At 42.0% G+C, this 21,512-nt stretch overlaps 1 protein-coding gene across 1 annotated transcript; it reads left to right on the top strand.

Moving 5' to 3' along the window:
* The first annotated feature begins 99 nt into the window (after window positions 1–99).
* golim4a (golgi integral membrane protein 4a) lies at window positions 100–21,029 on the top strand. Its single transcript, XM_085429611.1, has 16 exons — window positions 100–784; window positions 11,322–11,396; window positions 11,629–11,678; window positions 11,818–11,871; window positions 12,054–12,204; window positions 13,428–13,510; window positions 13,636–13,719; window positions 15,221–15,340; window positions 15,465–15,731; window positions 16,070–16,356; window positions 16,512–16,582; window positions 16,713–16,792; window positions 17,163–17,369; window positions 17,815–17,883; window positions 18,077–18,154; window positions 19,898–21,029. The coding sequence occupies exons 1-16, from the start codon at window positions 598–600 to the stop codon at window positions 20,033–20,035; spliced, it is 2,001 nt and encodes a 666-aa protein (XP_085285737.1). The 5' UTR covers window positions 100–597; the 3' UTR covers window positions 20,036–21,029.
* Window positions 21,030–21,512: the final 483 nt, after the last annotated feature.

Below are 21,512 nucleotides of genomic sequence, written 5' to 3'. Positions count from 1 at the left end.
GTGAGCTCTCTGGCGACCAATATAATAAAAGCAGCACTTACGGGGCGGGAGCAGGGAACTTTACCATTATTTCGGAGGAGGGACTTCCTATAGCGCTGCAGTTGGATGGCAGGGAGCCGCTCGGCTGACACGTAACTGAAGTTAAAGGTGCTATGAAGGCCTCGTCGTGGACCCAACTTTTAACTTCTCTGTAAGCTTGCCCGAGTCACGTCAGAAACTCTGCAAGAGAGGAAGAGAGACCCACGCAGGACTCGCCCGTCTTATTTATTTTGTTGCTTTTAGAGCTAAAAAGAAGGCAGAGCCAGAGTTTGGCTGTAAGTCAGGCGAAAATCTGAGCGGCTACTTTGAAGTTGCAGAGGGGGGAGAGGGTCGAGATTTGGATGCAGCTCTGCTAAAAAAGACAATAATGTGCCCGAAAGCGAGTATTAGCACGTAGCTTGTGTTTTCTGCGTGGAAATGCTCGGGGTGTGAGGGGAGGGGGAGGTTTCCTCAGTTTCCTCAGTTCTCACCGGGAGGGGGAAAAAGTTGAGTCGGAACTTTCCAGCGGCAGAGACGGGGCTTTCGCGCATAGAAGGCGGGGAGGGGTGCGGGTCCAACATGGGAAACGGGGTGTGCTCCCGGAGGCAGCGGAGGATCTTCCAATGTCTCCTTCTGGTCACCGTGGTCTGCGGGGTGATGTACGGGGGCATGATGTCGTACGAGATGCACAAACAGCTCAAGAGGACGGAGGCGATGGCACTGAAGTATCAGCAACACCAAGAGTCGCTGTCGGCACAGCTCCAAGGTAAACACGGGGGCGGAGAGGTGATCGAATGTTTGTCCACAGCTGACACGACGTTACGTGTCACGCCAGACTCCGTGGATAAAACTGCATTGTCATTATTGTCGAACATGCTGAAACACCCTTACATCTTTTAAAACAAATTGGAGGACTTGATATTACTTTACTTAACAAACTTAAGTTCGGCGTTCATTTAGCACCTTAAAAACCAGACTGGGTTACAAAATGTTTGTATAGACGTGTTTAAGGTTTTAAATAAAAAAAAATTAAAAAAAAGTTCCGTCTTCAACATTCCTGGCTTTATTGTAAAGACTGTGTGCTTTACTGGTAATGTTAATAGTCAATTAAATATTTGGATCTTTGGCACACAGCAAAACTGAGAAATTTGATCAATCTGAGATAGTTAATGATAAAAGCGTCCTGTAGACAAACGAATCACTATATTAATCAGTAATAACAGTACTCATTAGCTGAGACCCCATGAAAACCAGTTGTAAACTGAAAAGAGACAGATTTCCCAGAAACATCCTAACTTTCCTGCCACATCTGATCTAGCTGGATTAGAGAAATGATACTTCAGTAAAGCCGCCAATAAACTGGTGATGGCTCCTGATCTCCTGACAATGAGATGAGCATATTTGCCTTTTAAAAAAATGTTTTAAAAGCATATTTGCCTTTAACGAGAGTTCATTTGTTTTTCCAGAGGTGCAGTCAAAGTGAAATTAGCCCCGTCACTTCCTGCAGCTGTGGTCAACTGAGGCTATTACAACACAAGCGCTGGTTGCAGTCACTGTATTTTAGCTGTATTCCTAGAAGTCTTAGAGCTCATTTTGTCTTTGTTTTTGTTTTTCTTGATGTTTAGCCACCATGGTGCAGGATGTTGTTGCCATGCTGGCATCCTTGACTCTCAGGTAATCGCTGAAACTAAAAAGCATTACGTTGGAGAAAATTCCCAATTGTGCCCCAGTTATTCCAGAGGATCACATCAGATTCGATTTTGCCTTAAACTTGTACGTTCATGAGCAATAAGGAGTAATTTCCCACAGATTGCCGGAACTTCTAAACACTGTAATGAGCAACATAGTGATACTCAAGTTCCTGCTATAAACGTGGCCTTTAAGACAATGCGCTCATCAGCACAGTTTGTTAGCCTACTTGACAGAAATCCATACATTTTCTTGTCATTTCTGATCATTTGAGTAAAGAGCACCCATATTAACAAAAGTGCCCAAAACCTTATGGAAGACTGGGAGTTCCCCTATCTTGATACCAGATACAGTATACCTATTATATCTAGATGGTCACAGTATATCGCCACTCTGTTTCTGGTTATACCAGTATTACAGGGGGGTGGATGTATTTCCACAGACCTGAACTGAAGAATGACTAAAGGGATCTTCTTATGTCAGCGAAAGCATCAAAACTTAACACAAAGCAGTTCTCTTTACCTTGAAGACAAAACACCCCCTGGACCATATTCAAATGCATGCAGACTTCTAGAACTGACCGGTGAAAGATTTAGGGCAGCTTCACGGTATGGCAAACCGATGGGTAATAGGGAAAAATGGCTTACCGGTACTTGTTTATTGTTGGATTAAAGGCTGGATTACATTGTCAGGTTCTGAGTCTGAGCTGAAAGCCTGACACACTTCTTTGCTTCCTGATGTGGGCGCAAACAAACCTTGTTCTGAAAAGCCATGTAGGAGCGGGCTCTTTGCCCATCGGCTAATTTTAAACTCATGGCATAATGGCAAGGCCCGAAACCTCACATCCTGTCAGCACAGCAGCATGTTCACGCACGCTTATATGGAGGAAGCACTCAGGGTACTGCCGAACAAGATTGTTAAAATGTTGTGAAAGTGGGGTGAAGTTCCTGAAGTTGGGCCTTTTAATAAAACCCTTCTGCTGCTAGTAGATTAAGATGCAATGAAGGTCTTTTAATGTGAACGTATTTGTGTGTCTCTATTTACTGGAAAGCAGATATAGTCCATATCTACTGATTTTCAGGACCACACATTGAAGCTTTTACTGCTATTTTTTATGCTTAAGGTGTTTCCAAATAATTGCTGGATTTGTGCCAATAAAGCCTTGCTCTACTGGCAAATCAATTTGCAACAGGAGACTGTTTAGAGGTATAGACCTTGCTAATTCTTCTGTAGTGTCATGACAGTATAGGGTGCTGTATGAGGAATCCACTAAGTTTTTTAACAAGGTATATTTACAAGGCCTAGGCTAAAAGTTCATCGTTGAGAATGCAAAAGCTTAAAAGAAAAAAAAAAATTCAGGCAACAGATTACATCACATCCAGTGATGTCATCCATAACAGGGTCCTGCAGTGTACCAGCATACATTATGTAGATTTCAACTTCCTGTAGCTCAGCTCTCTCCTGCTTGTGCACCACACCCATAACTATCATTGTGAAACAGTGCATCGTTCAGCCAATCACAAAGCCACTTGACAACCACAGCTGACTACAGATTGCTGTTTTTCTGGCCCTATATTTAGAGGTTGGTTATAGCTTGAGGGGTGGGGGCAATGTGAGGGTTGTGAGCCAGGCACATTGATTCCCTGTTATCCACTGCAGCCACAGGCTGGCAGTCATCAGTCATTTAAAGCACTTTAAGTCTTTAACAGGCACTTTGTGGTTATGCGTGCACGCTGACAAATGTGTCACTGTGATTTAACAACCGGCCCTATTTCCAAAGAAGTTGGGATGGCGTGTAAAAGCGTCAGTAGAAACAGAGAGCTGTTATTTACTAATCACCTACATCCTGTATTTAATTGAGAGCAGTGCAAATGGGAGCTCATGAAATATTTAAGATTTAAAATTTAATGTTTGTTTTGATGCTCATTTTGATGAGCGCGAGCTTCGATGGCACTGACACGTTTCGAGAAATTGCGTGTTTGTCGCAACACGTCGTCTTTTAACAACACGTGGTGAGCTTTTGGGAGCTGAGAAGCTGCAGTTTTGAAACCAAAATGTTTCAACATTCTTGCTTAACATCTACAGTTTGAGGCCTTGATAGTGACAATGGGTGACATGCAATATTTAGCTCTTTGGCTTTTGATGTTGTAAATTTGCAGCCGATCGAGGGCCTGTATATACTGTGTACACCATTTTACTCTGTTTACAAGTAGCTCAAGAACATTAATGTGAACTGTAGATATCAACATATTTTACATCCTTTCAATGTTACCTGTAGACTCAAAAAACAAACTTGATGAAAAAGAAAATCTTGTGGGGAGTAAATACGCAAACATGCCGTGTTTCTTTGACCTAATATCACTTCCTGGATCAGGTCATGTGTCTCACAGTCTTTCTGAGTTCCTGCCCCTGTAAGGCCTGACCTGATTGTAACAAAGAGTGACTTGTAAAATAGGTTACCCGTCAAAGACATTAGTCTTGAAGTTTGCAAAACTTAGTAGCAGACAGTTAGTTCCAGCGCACATAAAATATTCAATCAACACTTTTTAGATTCTTGGGACATGCATCTGTGTTGAACTTCACTCCTAAACCTAATTGGTCTGTTGTGTTTGTATGTCTGGTGTGTATGTGTGTATACACAATGGAAGTAGGAATGTGAACCAACAAAAACGCCACAGAAAAAATTTTTCCTGGCCCACATTTCCTTTTCAACACCCTGAGCCAAATCTAACTGATCTTATCCTCGCCACATCTAAACCAGTAGGTCAATAAATGTCACCACCATAGAAGGCCCCCTTGTTCTTATCTACGCTCAAACCACACTGTGTTTCATCGGTCTGATGGGGAGATGCCCCGATCTGATGTTTGGATCAAATATCGGATTGATCGTAAGTCAAAAAGCTGTATCTGTGACAGTGGCCTGAACTGTGAGGTCGGTGAATTCAGTTCTGAGTTGTTCTCCGTTTACTACGCCACGTGCCACCAACACTGCCAACAGCAGAGCTAATGTAGCATGGAGACAGCTAACAACAAAAGAGTCAACAGTCTGTGGCCATTTCACACTTGTAGCACACACCAGCAGCTCTTTGTATGTTTGCGTTATTGGCCCTCCTCCTGTAGCTGCTCTCTCTTTGCTGTAAGCCTGTTGCATGTATATATGTACATGCTAAGTGAAAGGCCCACGATAGCAGTGAAGTGTGTAGATGCTAAGCAGAGCTTTGCAGACTCACCTGTACATGTTGTAACTGTGCGCTACAACCACTTAGAGTATTAAAAAGTGTGGAACAGCCAGTTATGTGGCCTGCTCTGGTTTTTATTTGTGCTGTTGCTTATTCTTTAGCCCCCCCCCCCGTGGCAGAGAAGACAGAAGTCATATTATACAAAGAAGTTCTTTGTAGTGGATCCAGGTTTTCAAAAGCAATGAAAACTCTCCATTGTGCTGTCTTTGCTTTCCTTGTATGCTTTTATGACATTTGGTTTTTGACTTTTGACAGCTGAAGTTGTTTTTTGTGTGTTTATATTCTGGACCTACAGCACTATTTGTTTTTAGGTGGCTAAGGTTCAGGCCTATGTGATACTCATTGCTTCTTTGAATGTAAATTCATCTGCACATTGCTCGATCACTCTTCTATTACAGTACATAATATTCTGCCAGTAGATATAAGGCACTTTTCATGCCCCTGACAGTACGTGTAGTGAGTCTGTTTTGAAATCTTTTCTCTGTACCGTGTTTCAGTACAGTTAGCAATTGTTTGAGATCTATTAGCTCTGAGTTGACCACAAACAATTTAGTTTCTCTCGTGATGGGAAACCAAGTATAAATGCAAACCACAACATCACTCATTATGGCCTGAGCTCTACAGGGAATCAGTACAGTGCTATAAATTAAGCTTTAGACTCCAGTTGTTTGTCGCTCTAGCCCAGCCCAGTTGGCCCACAGTGAGAGTGTAGCCTAGCTGAGCTCATCTAAGAAAAACATAGCCTCATCTTTGGCACTGCTGAGGAGGTTCAACGCCTCAGAGGAGCGAAATAAAATCCAATCTGGTGAGGTTTTAGACAACCACCTGATCAGGCGTTGATGAAAGAAACTTCGGGAAAGTTTGTTCACTTCTGCTTTACTGCCATTAAGCGTTATATGCTACTTATTCAGAACTGATCCCGGCAGCATTATAACATGCGAGTCACAACTTAAACTTATTGTATTCTAAAATCCGATGAGGAAAGACCAGAGAGTCTGTTGGGAAACAGATGGGATTACTTTAACTTCTGCATGAAAAAAAACAGCAAGTGGTGCAGCATGAACTGTTTATCTAAATGGAATCAAATGAGCACACTGTACAGAATCATAAAAGGTATTTTCTTTTTATACACCAGTGCCATAAAAAATGTTCTCACAACGCATAATGAAAAAAGTGGATATAACCACTTTAAAGCAACATTGAGAGTAAAAACGTGGTGAGCTGAATTGTGCGGGTGACTTTTGTTGTCATTACATTGGCTTTTCATATGATAGAAGCAGGTTTTTTTGTCCTCTTGATAGTTAGGTACCTTTATTTACACTAGCGCTGGTCTGTTAGGATCAGCTTTCCAGTTTCTTTGAGCTTCGTTTTACTCTCTTGTTAATTTCCTGTCCCTTCTTCTTTTACCCCTATCCTTCTTTCCTTTTGCTGCCCTCATGATATTAAAACTAAATATAGATGTAGCGAACAGTTATCTTGGAATCTGTTGAGGTGGCACTCAGAGGGAAGAATAGCCACATCATCAGTTTCACTGCCCAGCCCCCAGTGGAAAGGAATAAGTGAAGATTTAATGTTCAGAGTTCTTGTTTTAACAGTTAAATCACATGCTGCCTGAAGACCAGAACAAATGGGGTTTTTTTTTGCCTGTCCCGTTTGGCTCTTTTGCCATCAGAATTATTGTCTAAAGGCAAAGAAAGATGCCCAACGGAATAACTTTACCAAATCGACCAACCCAGCCTTGCCGTATTGGTCTATTTGATTCGCCTTTTATTGTTTATTTTATTTTAACCTGCTAAATACGGGACAGACTTGACTGGGGAAAAGAAAGGGGAGAAAGAAAGAGGGAAAGAAAAACAGCGGGGAAGAGGAACGGTGATAAAGGGCAAAAAACCCAAAAAACAACAAAATAAGCAGACAAAAAATACATGTATCAATCACCTGGATCACCTGTTGAGAAAGAAAAAAGAGAAAACAAGCAGGAAAAAAAGAGCAATAGAATAAACAACATCACGATGATCTATGGGAATGTAACGGTAAATACTAAATATTAAACATTATTGTGCAGCACGTCAGATCGACAGCGCACAGTGTGCTTTGAGGTAGGAGCCAAAAAGGGTGTAGTTTGTGTGTGTGAGCACCCGTGTGTACACCTGTGAGCATGTAATGATCTGTTAGAGGGTGTGGGGGGGCCACAGCCCCGTCCTCCAGGGCTTGAAGCAGGTATGGAGGAGATCAAGGCTCCAGACATCCAGAGGCCCCCAGAACACAAGAGACTCAGGAAGACCAACAGAGGGGCAGCCGCACCACTGTCCCAGAAAGAGCTGACGAGAGTCCCAGATGAGGGCTCACTCAGCAGCCGCGGAGCAGAAGCCAGGGGGAGTTGCAGTGACGCGCCCGTGAGCTCCGCCGGCAGCCAGCTGTGCCAGAGTGACCGAGCCCCAGGCCGAGGGCACCTCACCCCTGAAGTGGCCCGAGCGAGCTCCAGGCCCCGACAAGCAGCCCCGGAGTGAGCCGGTGGGTACCCAGACGCCCATCCCCGGACACAAAGAACCACCAATGCACCGATGTCTGAGGGCGTCTGCCACTGGCAGGGGGAGTGGTGGGGGGAGATAGGCCTCCATACCTTGAAGGGCCTGAGATGTCCCTAGAGAGGTGGCGTCTGATACCCGACCTGACATATAGACACAGACATACAGGCACACACAGATACAAACATCCATTCCCACCCTCATGCTCTCATATGCAATTACATGCAATATATATATGCAATCACCCAACGTGGAGACAGACATAAAGAGACGCTGTACACACAATCACACTCCCCAAGCGTACTCTAAGCCCCGGGTCTAGGTACCCTTGCCCCTGGAAGGGGAAACTGCACCCAGACCCAGGTAGTGTTACCCTTTTCCCTGGGGTGGAGAGAAGCAGACTGCCCCGGCTCGGCAGCAGCAGGGAGGCCCCACATTCCAGACCCCAATCAGACGGCCAACTCCTCCTCCTAGCCCCCCCGCTCCAACAGGCAGCAGAGAACAGGGGTGTGTGAAGACTCCAAACCTGACCAGAACAAATTAATAGCGGTACAGTCAGATTCCAACGTGAGACGCTGTCCAGTTGTCAGTACCTTCCTACTGAAATGTGTTAAATAGATGTAATGCATTTAGTGAAAAAATAAACTGAGGTTAATGGCAAGTTAGAAAATGTGTCCAAGTTAGAAAATGCCTTCACGAGTTGCCTCAAGAACTGACCAAAGCTGACTCGCAAGAAATAAACCTGACATTTCTCAGTATGTTGCACTGCTAACAGTGATCGAGGACTACTTATGCTGCTTTGTTCACAGTCGGGTTGCTTTTTGTTTCTCTGATTTAGAAAAGATGAGGATCATGAAATGGGGAGGAATAGGGAGATTATGGAGAGTTCAGAGCAGCGGTCCCCAACCCCCGGGCCTCGGACCGGTACCGGGCCGCGAGAGTTGAGGCTCAGGTGTGAAATGTATAGTTTTCAGGGTTTTTATCGGTTTTCAGCTTTATTTTGTTATCGTTTTTATCGTTTACTCGGTTTTCCTGGGTCTTTTCACGTGTGTTATGAATAAATTTTCTTTTTTTCGGTACCGGTACTAGTTTTATTTTGTTGTATTTATCCGCGACACCTTAAAGGCCGGCCCATGAAAATATTGTCGGGCATAAACCGGTCCGTGGCGCAAAAAAGGTTGGGGACCGCTGGTTTAGAGGATAGCTGGAGAGGTAAGAAGTGAATCTAAACAGGTACTCAAGCTTTTAGAGCATGAAGAGGATAAGACTTTTATAAGACTATTCTTTTCATATTCTTTTAACAAATACAGCTGAGGTCAGGAGTTTACATACACTTATCAAGGACATGAATGGCATGGTAATTTGGGACTTTTAATAATTTCCTTGAACAAAAAAAACAAGTGTGACTTCATTTAGGATTTTCTCTAATCCACACAATGTCAAAATTATACATACTGTCTTAAATATATACATATACTCAAAGTGCTGACAGTTCTACAGTATATTTGCCATGGTCAAGCGCTAACTCCTCAGTAGTGATCACAATTGACTACTGGTAATTTCTCTCTGCAGCATAGAACAGATTTGTTTGACACCTTATTGGTTTGACCAATATTCAGAACAATGAGAAAGTCCAAAGAACTCACTGAAGATCTAAAATTGTATTGTAGAAACAACCCAGGAACCAGCAAGGCTCAAGCCTGCCATGAACTAGAAATTGCCAAATTGCCATAGACTGAGAGTATGGGAAGAAATAAAGAAACTGCTGAGAAAAGTTTTATGATGAGACAAGACAAAGACCTAGGAATGCTGTATCAGCTTTCAAGCATGGTGGTGGTAGCATTATGCTGTGCGGCTGCTTTGCTGCCTGTGGTAATGGTATTTTGCAGAAAGTGGATGGGATAATGAGGAAGTTTGACAACATCTAAATTCTTCAACTTCACCTCAGATCAACAGCTAGGAAGTAGAGATGGACCGATCCGATATTACGTATCGGTCCGATACTGACCTAAATTACTGGATCGGATATCAGAGAAAAATAAAAAATGTAATCCGATCCATTAAATATCACGAAAGCACCTCACAAAACTTGCAACACGCCGTAACTCACCTCAGAACGTTAGCACGTCGGAGCAGTATGCATCACGTGATAGAGCGGCTGTGGCATGCGGGACCTGTCGGTGGTCTGGATAGCATTTGGAGCTTCGCTAGCAACCCGGCATTTCATCTCCGACAAAGTTATCCCCGAGAGAAGTAAAGCAAGTGTGTAAGTCCATCTCTGAATGTTTGTAAAGCATTCCTGCGTTAAGCTTAACAACTAATATATGGAGCGACTGCCTCTTCTTGCTGCTACTTCAATCATGAAACTGCTTAACGATCAGCTGATCGGCTTTTCTGTCGCGAGTCCGTGTCTCTAGTTTACTTTTGGCCCACTTTGCACCAGAAAGAGGAAACCAGCGGCTGAACAACAGCAGCACGTTTAAGCTTGATAAGCTGTTGTTAGAATTTATTTAATATTACTTTCTACTCGAGGATCTTTTTCTACGTAGCTGACGCTGGTAACTGTGCAGGGGCGGATCTAGCAAAGTTTAGCCAGGGGGGCCGATAGGGCATGAACAGGGAAAAGGGGCACAAAGACATACTTTTCTTTCTTATTCTCATTTAAAATGTCTAGCTTTTAATAAATAATTATCTGACACCCAAAGTTTTAATTTGATGTAAAATGAATAGAAGTCAATTACTGTATATAGTGACTATGAAGTCTAATATATATACCCTAGTAAGATATAGTACTTTTTCCTTTGGGAAGGTACCATCTGTGCAGTCTGCAATTTTGTTGAAGAAAGATGTTGAATCTATTTAATATTGAGGGGTGGTTTCCTATTTTTTATTTATTTATTTTTGTTGTTGCTGGGAGTTGGAACCCTATTAGTTAGGTTGCTTAATATTTATGCTAAGTACTCTTTAAAATACCAGAATAGGGAGGATGGTGTAGGTTTAAGTTTATTAGATTGATCAGTATTGCTGAACTATGAAATTTTTTTTTTTTGCATACAGGTATAACAGAATAGCTTTAGTGTAGTTGTTGTTTTAAACTTGAGTATGAACTTATACAAAATGCAGCAAGATATTTAAAAAACAGTTTTGTTGATTAAAAAACACTATATCGGATTCATATCGGTATCGGCAGATATCCAAATTTATGATATCTGTATCGGTATCGGACATAAAAAAGTGGTATCGTGCCATCTCTACTAGGAAGTTTAAATTTTGAGGGAATATTGTGTTCCAACAGGACAATCATCCCAAACATGCATCAAAACTGTTTTTGTAAGGGATAAAGCTTCTACAATGGCCTTACCAAAGCCCCAACCTCATTGTTTTTTGTCGACTACACTTAAAAGCCCCTTAAAAAGTTAAAGATATGTGCTGGGAAAAGAAGAGTTCAAAGAAATCACCGAAAGACCAAAATTATCAGACATTCGTGCTCATGAATGTATGTAAACCTCTATTTGCAAATGTATTCTCAGTATATCTGCATACTTAGCAGCAATAGAATGACGGTGTGTATGTAGTCAAATTTTACCCAGAATACTTTGCTCCTGCACTGACCTACTTCCCCATGCTTTGAATATTGCTTGATGTAGACTGTAGATATCTACGTCAAGCTAGTTTGCTAAGAAAATTGCCAAAAGGATCTTCACTTCACTTCACTTGACTAATGTTGAGGTTGTTTTTGCAGTCCAAGTGTTGGTATTGGAGCTTTGTGTTTGGTTTGCTGGTCCAGATAGATGTCAAAGCACTCACTAATCCTTCCCTTAATTCATCCCCTCCATGTTTCCTGTAGTGGTGTATGAGCATCGCTCCAGGTTGGAGAAGAGTCTTCAGAAGGAGAGGTTGGAGCACAAAAAGGCCAAAGACGGTGAGAAAAGTAGCATGTACACTCAGTCTCGACTTAAGGAATTTGTCCGTATTGAGGAGTTTGTGCTAAAGTAAATATTAGACTGCAGTAGAGTCAGTTTTTAAGACAACATAATTATTGAGTTTAAATTTAAGAAAAAATTTCTGCAAAATAGTGCATCTATTTAAATTGTAATCTCAAGTGTAAATTTGGTTTCAATTAGCTTCTTTTCTGTTGTTTTTGTCTTTTTCAGATTATCTGGTTTATAAGATCGAAGCGCAGCAATCATTGAACAGAGAGAAGGTATCTTTTGTACACTACAGTGTTGCTTTTTTATTTGTTAGTTGGCTTCTTTATTTTGTCTGCTTGAGATATCTGTGCAGAACTTGTGTGCAAACAATTATCTCTCTTTTTTTTTTTTTTTTTTTAAATCCTCTAACAGCAAGAATCAAACGGCAAATACAACTCCTTACAAGTCCAACATCAGATGTTAAAGGTCAGAAGCCCAAAACACACATAGATACACTCACTTATCCTCTGGTTTTCTTCTTCCTTTTAACACAGACATCCTCATATTTAACCTTTCTTCCTCTTATCCAAACAGACAAATTCTTCCTGGCCTTTTGTCCCTTTTTTGTAGTTTTTGATGTTATGTTTGTAACAAGAGCTTTCCTTCAGAATCAGCACGAGGACCTGAAGAGGCAGTATTATGATCTGCACGAGCAGCACCAAGTCCAGGGCAAGGATCACAGCCGGCTGCTGGGTGAACACAAGGAGCGCTACGATAAACTTCAGGAGGCCAAAGAGATAGAAGTCTCCCAGCTCAAAGGTAATGACTTGTGCCAGGTTTCTGCAAACAAACACTGAATGAAACAATGTAAATATGAGTGTAAGAAAGTTAGCTTTTATTATTAGCTCATCCGGATGATGAACTGATGAGCTAATGCCGCAGCGGGGTGGACGAACTTTTTTCAGTATTTAGCAAAGTCATTAACATCAGAGTCTGTGTGACATCATAACTGCACAGAATGATAAAGAACTTTTATGAATTAGATTTCCACATTAGCAGGGCATGGTTTGGGCCTTCTTATCACCATAGTGCTAACATCAGTTATATGGTCAAATGCAATGACCTGCTGTTCACATATTGTCATGCTTTTTATGGTGACCCATGTAGTCACACTGTACTCCTGAACTCAAACCCTTTAATGTGCTGGTGAACAAGAGTGATTTCTCCTGGATGTGACCGTTTTTCAGCCTTCTTCACTTTACATTGGATTTTAATTCTCGTTAATTTATATAGCTGCCTTTTACTGTAAAATTGATCTTTTCTAGCTCGACAAATGACATCACGTCTCTGAGCCTAGGATACGACTATAACAGAGATGCAAAAGAGAAAAATTTGTATTGCAGAGAAATGATCTTCAGGGGAACAAGTGGAACCACAAATAATAGCAATGAAAAAGCCCACATTCATCCAGGTCCCTGAACCTTACGCGTGTTCCTGAAGGAGCAGTCTAAAACCTGTGCAGGTTACAGCAGGAATAAAACATCTGCCATGACATCTGTCACATTGGTCCATTAATACATTTTGGACAACTGTATGAGAACCTGGGTGTAGTTTATGACTGAGGACAGCTTTTTCCCACCATTGATCCGTCAGCATGATTCCAAGCTCGCACTCTCTGGCAGTTTTGTCTAGTATCCAGGGCCGTCAGCGTGTCATATTTTGAGTATAAGTGATTTTTTTCCACTTTTACTCTGTCTCCATCTCCTGACTTAATGACATACTGCATGTAAAATTGCTTTTATTTTCACATTTCTGGACTGCAAAATGATTTTGTCATATTTTACAGTTGAATGGTGTGAAAACAAACGTGGATTTAATTTGCTTTTATAAAATATTCAAATGTTGGTAATATGGAGTATAAGGACAGACAAGTAAGAGTTAATATGACTGGTTGTAATAATTGGAAAGTTATTGCAGGAGAAGTTGTTTGACATGTTTGGTTTTTTTTTCTTCTCTTTATTTCTGATTTGTTGCGGTGGCAGAGAGTGTTGTTAACCTAAGAGAGGAAAATAAACAACTGAGGAAAGCCCATCATGACATTCACGTGCAGCTACAGGACGCCCAGGTGAGAAAGACTCTGGACATTTCTTACTTTTCCTCCTCCTGTATGTCTGCACAGATATATTTTTTCTTTCTTGTCATAAATGTGAATGGCTCCTTGGCTCACTTTTGTCAGATTTGCTTGTTCAGATCCACCATCAGGACCTGAAGGCAGCCCACGATCACCTCGCACTGACGCTGGAAGACCACAAGAGTGCGCTGGCTGCAGCTCAGGTAAGGGTTCAGCCTCCTGGTTTACTGCAGTCACTGAGTACAGCAGCTGATTGATGCCGTAGGCAGGGGGGGTTTGTGTGTTTTTTGGCAAATCTATAATTGTCTTTCTCCTTAAGAGTGACCTCTGAACTGCCTGAACAGTTTACTGAATACACTGAGCTCTGCTGATAGATACTCACTTTCATTTCTCTCAATTCCCCCACCTCTCTCTCTCTTTCTGTCTGCATTTACTAATTTGTTTTAAAGCCTGGCCTGCTTTCCATCAGTGCGTTTGCTTGGACACACACACACACACACACACACACACACACACACACACACACGCATACACGCTCTTTCCTTCACTCCAGGGGGTTTGATTTAGTCAGGGCTGTCAGCGCAGTGCATCTAAAGCACACTGCAGCCAATCAGCCAGAAAGCTATAATGGAGGGAGTGGAGCGAGACGAAGGGACGAGGGAGGAATTTAGCAAGAATTTTTAGAATTTAACCCTCTGGCCTGTTCTGAAAGTATGCGCGTATAAAAGGATTTAACGGTACGAGGGCCAAAACTGAACGGACAGTTTGAAAGAAAGTATCTGTATCGCCGCAGGGAAAGCTTCATTTATTTCTTTCCTTTTTAAAAAAAAAAAAGATGGAAGCTAATTAATGGCTGTACAGGAGGTTGTTTTTGCTATATTTTTTTAATTTATTTTTATTAATATAGCACCTTTCGTAAATCAAAAACTGCTTTACAATAAAGACAAGCATAAAAAATACAGAAAATAAAAACATAGCATCATAAAACCCAAAACTGGTTAAAAACCAGTCTGAATAAATGAGTTTTCAGCTGCTTCTTAAAAGAATCAAGACGGCGCAAAGATGGAGGCCACAGCTCTAAATGATTTATCATGGAAGAAGAGGTTTAGGCTTCTGTGTTGCATAAATATATACACACTCACTAGCCACTTCATTAGATACACTTTGCTAGTACAGGGTTGCACCACCTTAATGCTTTGTCATTAATTCAACAAGGTGCTGGAAACACTCCTCAGAGACAGCATCACACAGTTGCTGCAGATCCCGTTCACTACATCCCAAATGTGTAGATGTTGCAGCGTTAATTAAGACCTGTGAGACCAGACGGTGTTTTTCCAGTTTTCTATTGTCAAGTTTTGGTGAGCCTGTGTGAGCTGTAGCCTCAGTTTCCTATTTTTAGCTGACAGGAGTGAAACCTGGTGTGGTCTTCTGCAGCTGTAGAACACATTCAGAGATGCTCTTCTGCATACCTTGGTTGTAATGAGTAGTTGTTTGAGTTACTGTTGCCTTCCAGTCACCTCGTGTTTTGCCAACTGTCAGTTGTCAGTCACTGAATATTTTCTCTTTTTCGGACTGTTGAGTTGCTGCCATGTGATTGGCTGTTTAGATATTTTTGTTAGCGAGTAGTTAAACAGGTTTACTTAATTTTGTAATGGTAAAAATGTGTTCTTAATCTTTGCCTTTCTCTTCTCTTGTTCACTTTAGGCACAGGTGAATGAATACAAACAGCTCAAGGAGACCCTGCAAAAGGCGCCCAGCATGGCACAACATGCACAAGCCAACGCACATGAAGATCAGCAGGCTCACTGGAATACTGATTCAAGGGTAATCTGGGATTCTTTGGGATGAAGTAATAATACTGTTTTATTGAGAAAGACAAAAAGTTTACTGTAAATATCAAAAGATCTCAAGATTTCTCTCATGGCTCTCTACTCGGTTGGCTCACCAGGCCAATGAAGCGCACGCCCACTCTGAGGTCCAGTCCCACTCCACTGTAACCCAGCACGCCCCGTCTGAGAAAGACGAGGACAGAGAGGGAGAGGCAGAGAGGAGGAGGGAGCTGGCAGAGGAGGAGATGGCCCAAGCTGGACAGCCTCAGAAGCTGGAGGAGGACCCAGACCAGCTACAGGATGAGCAGCAGGAGGAAGAGCAGGAGCCAGAACATGAAGAAGAGAATGAGAACGCATTGGACCGACGGAAACGCCAGCCACAGATGGTCAGCAGTGGTTTAGACTAAAAGATCTTATCCAAACAGGGTTTAAACAGATCCTGAAGTGGACGTCTGTTTCCTGCTGGTATTAGTTAGTTCAGTGTGACTCTGCCTATGCAGTGTTTTTTTTTTTTTTTGTTTTTTTTTTTAGCTTTATTGAGGAAACATGGAGAACCCCCCCCCCCACACACACACACACACACACACACACACACACACACACAAAGATTGCTTTATATTTATATCTAAACTTGGCATCAATTCAGTGCGTTTGATGAGCTCTAATTCACTTTTTTCATGCTCTACATGATATTTCCTCTCTCTTGTATTTATAACTCTCTCAGGATCCTCCTGTGAATCTGCATCCGGAGGACCAGCTGCAGCACAAGGTGCCCCCCCAGGTTCAGCATCTAAAGTCAGCCTATGAGCAGCAGCAGGAGCAGCAGCGGCTGCAGGCTCAGAGGGCAGAGGAGGGCAGGCAGATCCAGAGGCGGCAGGAGGCCCTCCAGGCCGAGAGGGAGAGGGTGCTGAAGGACAGGGAGCAGAGGCTGAAGGTGGAGCAGGAACGTGAGCAGCAGCAGCACAGGGAGGCCGACAGACGGGAGCAGATCCTGAGAGAAGAACACGAGAGGTCAGGTTTTAAGGAAACAGAGCAGTCGCAGCGAGTAGTAAACTTTGAACCGCGGCATATTTTCTTATTACATTTCTCCAAATGAATTAATAAAATAGCTTTACAGAAGAACACGTGCCTGTACTTACTTGCACTGTACTCGTCTCGGTTATTAGGAAGAGGACTGAATACGAGAATGTGGACAATGATATTCGAGAAGACGACGGTCACGCTGAGGTTGATGAAGGTGAGATTTGCAGGAAAACGTCTTCCATATTTCTCACTGCACAAATATTCCCTTCAATCATTAGAGCTCACAGAAGCAGCCGGTTGATGGTAGTGGATTTAGTTTGTGTGTTGCGTCTGTGTGTTAACAGAGAGAGACGTTCATATGTTGCACGAGCAGGAGGCGGAGGAGAATCGAGAGACGGATAACAGAGTGCCGCCACATCAGCAGGTGGATGTCTGTCTGTCTGTCTTGCCGTCTTGCTCGCTCCATCTGTTAAAACATCCTCGGGCTCTCTCTGTCCTCCCAGCTCATTCGCTTGCTTAAGATTCACACCGGTCTATCATACGCCATACACTCATTCAGCCATCCATCAGAACATCGATTCTTTAATCACCCCAGCCCACTTCCATATTCATCTGTTCCCTCTCTATCCGCACTTGTCTGTCAACCTACTGAGCTGGTAAATCTTCTGAATACTAGCCAGAGAATTAATAAAACATTACAGGAAACTGACAGGTTGACAGTTTTATTTCCAGCAAAAACATACTCATTTTATCATATCCACAGCTCTTATTCTAAATTTGTTATTTTGCTATAGGGTGACATAGACGGTGACTTGAACCCTGAGGACGACCCCAACAACCAGGGAGAGGATGAGTTTGACGAGGCCGAGGACGCCCGGCTGCCGCACCGCGCTGCCGAAGCAGATGAAAATGCGGCTGAAGAGGAAGAGGAGCCTGCAGCGCCGGCCCAGCACATTCAAATGCATCAAAACCTCAAACCGACTGTGGAGGAGGAACTGGTGGTGAGTCAGGGGAGGCGACAGTGTATTCAGCATCTGCACACGCAGCTACTGACATTACAGCAACATTACGGGCTGAACAGGAAGATGATTAGAGGTTTTGAAAATGCCAACAATGGAAGAGGAGGGGCTTGTTGGCAGCTTCAGACTAAATTCGTGCACACACACACATACAGAGCTCAGAATGGCATACTGAAGCAAGCCATGAAAGTTTGAGAACTAGAGATGCACTATACAGTATAAAGTGCTGAGCTTTGTGCGGATGTTAATCATTCAGTGAGCTCTTCAGAGAGACCCATTGTTTCAAAAATGTTTATAGCCAGACTGCATGGCGAGGTGCACCTTAATATAAATATATATTAAGTGAGAGAGAGAAACCGCAGGATCTATGATGAAAAGTAAACTTTATATCCTGTTTTAACTTGTTCTGTGATTTGTGTGCATTCAGATAGCTGGAAATCCAGACCAGCAAGAGGACACACTGGATGACCAGTACCAGGAGGAAGCGGAAGATGAGGTAACGTGCATGCTCACACACATGCCTTTCGTACTGAGTGATAGTAGAGTGGTGCAAAACACTTGAATGTAAGACTATCAAAACTAAATGAATATGGTTTAGTATAATATAATGCTGCAATACATTTGCATCTCAGTGTCGTGACTAAAGTTTCATGTTGCAATTCGTAAATGTGGTTTTTCTTGTCCTGAAGGCCCAGGAGGACATAGCTGGTGGACAGAAGAGAGATGAGGAGGGAGAGGATCAATATAAAAAAGAGAACAGAGACCAGGTATGTTCTGTGGGAAAGCAGTCAATCCTCCTTTTCTCAATTCCGAGATTTCCTTGATTCCTCTCCCATCAAATATCGGAGGCGGTGAGGAAAAGTCACAAGGGGAAAGAAGTCAAAGTAACAGGCCAAGTACATGAGCTTTTTTTTAAACTAGGCCATTTTTGATGAAATTCTGAACATGGAGTAATGTTACTACATGTGACATGTAGTCATGCACATGGTTTAATCGTCTTAAATAACTGAAACGTGTGATTTTAAAAGGTCAAACGTTTAAAGAGTCATCCCCTGCTGTTTGCCATAAAGGTTAAAAGACCTGTGTATCCTGGGTTATAGCTCCTTTCTCCTCTGCCCTCCTCATCTAGGCATGATTTCCAGGAGGGCCGAGGAGACAAGGAGGCACAAATAAGAGAAATAAGAAAAACGTAATGGGTTTCCTGCTTTCAAACAAAGTCCCTTCTGGAAGCAAGTCTAGTCACTCGCTAACCATTTTGGTACTGCGACTATGTAGATTATCTTTAAATTCAGCTATTGCCTGGACATTAAACCTACACCTTAATGTGATGGATCTAAAAATACAGTCTCTTTTTAAAAAAGAAAATCGGAGGCTTTGTTGATGTCAGTGCTTACTTTTTTTTGAAATCAGGATCTACTGGTCATTAGAAGTACTGCACTCCCGTTAAAGCTGCTGCTTGGTTAAGACAGAAAAGTATCGTCCTTAGATCAAAGAATTACGACACACTGTCTGTTAAATAACAATTTCAATGGCTTTACTATTACAGGATGGTTATTTTAAAACTAAAAAATACTCTAAGGTGTTTCCACTGGTCAAGGAGTTAAAGATTTTTCTTCACATCGCTTGAAGTTTACTCTCTGCTCATGCAGTCTTCCCTGCAGCTGAAACCACCAACCTCACAATCCGCTTTACTTCCTAGGCCTCCCGTTTCCCATTTAACCTGCACAAATGTGGAATTCATTTTTATTCCCAGCATCATCACATCAGGTTCCGTTCCACCTCACAAGTAACATCACACCCTGAAACCTTTCCTGGAGGAAAACGGTCGAGGTGCACACAGCGAAATGTTCTGGGTTCACATCCAGAAATATATTCACCTGTGCAGGGATTCACTGGTGTGTAGCTCGAGTGTGTCAGAGCACACTGTGCTGTCTCTGTAATGTAAACCCTGGCCCATGTGACTCACGGTAAATGAGAAAGATAGGATGTCGAGTCAGTCGGAGTGTCGTGTGTTCGCCTGCATTTGATTTAATTTGGCATATAAGGAAGTCTCAATATATGACAAAGTCTATAAGCCTTAATACTCCTGTTATGTGGTATTTTAATTGGTTTGAGATATTTATTCAGTCTTTATAAAGTCTGCAAAACATTGAAACCTTTTGAAAACCAGCCGTCCACAGAGCTGAAATATCCTTGAGAAAGACATCTGACTCCTCACTGTCAGCTGGTCTGTAACTTCTGACCTTGGAGACCGATTAGAGCGATTATCATTTATCATCTTTAATGTTTAATATATTCAAAAAAAAAAGACTTCATTAAAAAAAATCACATTGATAGACTTATAGTTCATACTGCCACTTACCTCCTCTGCAACAGGAGCTCAGCGGATCTAAGCTTCATTCATGCATCGCTGCACAGGAGGCAAACACTAACTGTAAATGTCTGAAATGATCGTGTTTACATGACTCCTGGTCATTAAATCAGGTTGTGTGCTTGTAATTCGCTTCCAGGATAAAGGTAAAAACCATGAAGGGCCAAGAATGGACGGGGATCACAGAAATGATGCCAAGAATAACGAGGACGTGAATTACGAGGAGGAAGAGGAGGAGGATGCAGACAAGGGAAACGATCAAAGGGCAGAAATGTAGAAGTGCCTTTTTGTTTTGTTTTTTAAAGCTTGCCTATAGTACCAATCAGGGCATTCTTTCCCTTGAATCCCAAAGGAATAGCACCAGCCATCCAGTGAGAGAAAACTGGGATATTATGCTCAGAAGATGGGGGACAATATTTCAAACACTTCTGAGATTTGAAAGGATCAGCTGACACTGTGGAAATGGACAAAATTTGGTGGGTGTAAATGAGATCTATACTGTATAGTTTTTATATAATTTTTATTCATTTAATTTTCCGTCTACTTTCTCGTCTGCCTGACTGCCTGGTAGTTCTTGTTTTTAAGAGCAGGCAGAGAATGTATTTTGTTTATCAAAGTGCTTTGTTTGAGCGTGTGTGTGTGTGTGTGTAAAGGATGCATGTTTATTCTGATGTCATGATCAGGCCTTCATACATATATATATGTTTCATGCAGACAGTTGTAATCACGGTAGAACTCAAATGTCATTTTCTGTTATTTATTTTTCAATAGGACGAACTCTGACAATCATAAAAAGTGCAAAATTTTGATTTTTAAAAGTCTGTGTTATCGTGATCCTTACCAGTTTTGTAAAGCTGATACATTGGTGCATTAAAAAAAATATCCTGGATATTATTACAGATGCCAATCGGTAAGCCACTTCTGGTGAAGCTGCTCACTGTGACATGTGCCTTTCCGTTCTCCTAAGTCTTTTTAGGTCATTTTACATTTGGAAAATCATTTTTGATGAGGTGGGAGCGAGAAGAGCACACCAGTTGGTGATCCTTAAGCTTCATTCAGCATGGCCTTTAATGGAGAACTATTTCATGTCCACTGCTGATGGGAATTTACTCTTAATTTACTGCAGCTTCTCTAGTCTGCTGGGCAATGTATAGTAAAATAAATGCTGAATATTTGTACATTTGTACACCAGTTATATTTGATACAGAAAAGTGCGGGTTTCATTGTACTGAATTGCTGCCTGTGTGGAATAAAGAAGATTTCACATAATTGTGATTTGTGTAGTCTGATTCTGTATATTCACCTCTTTGAAAATGCGCTTTAAGGTTGCTAATAAGTCGTCAGTGGTGGTTGAGCAATTTTAATACTCTGAGTGAGTGTGAGGAAGGTGGTGGAGGTGTGAGGGTCAATCAGCTTGTTGCAATCATCTAAGACTTCATCTTAAGAGTCTTTCTGAATATTCTGGTAAAAAATTTGTATTATTTTTAAACAAAATTAAAATATAGAAACTACATAAATGATCTAAATTATTATTATTTTATCCATTTGTTAACTTTTGGGTTATTTCAGCTTTGGCTACTCTCACCTACCCTGTTTTCCCATCAGTAGGTCACTTAGGATTTGCACCTTTGATCGATTATCTAACACACAGCTGTCAAACTCCAGGCCTCGACGGCCGGTGTCCTGCAGGTTTTAGATGTGTCCTTGATACAACACAGCTGATTTAAATGGCTAAATTGCCTCCTCAACATGTC

This window comes from Copadichromis virginalis, linkage group LG14 (assembly GCF_057382275.1).
Source record: "Copadichromis virginalis isolate Kocher_CV1m ecotype Utaka linkage group LG14, C_Virginalis_male_GT1.1, whole genome shotgun sequence".
Lineage (NCBI taxonomy): Eukaryota > Metazoa > Chordata > Actinopteri > Cichliformes > Cichlidae > Copadichromis > Copadichromis virginalis.
The sequence above is the reverse complement of the archived record's forward strand: the minus strand, read 5'-3'. Positions and strand labels throughout refer to the sequence as shown.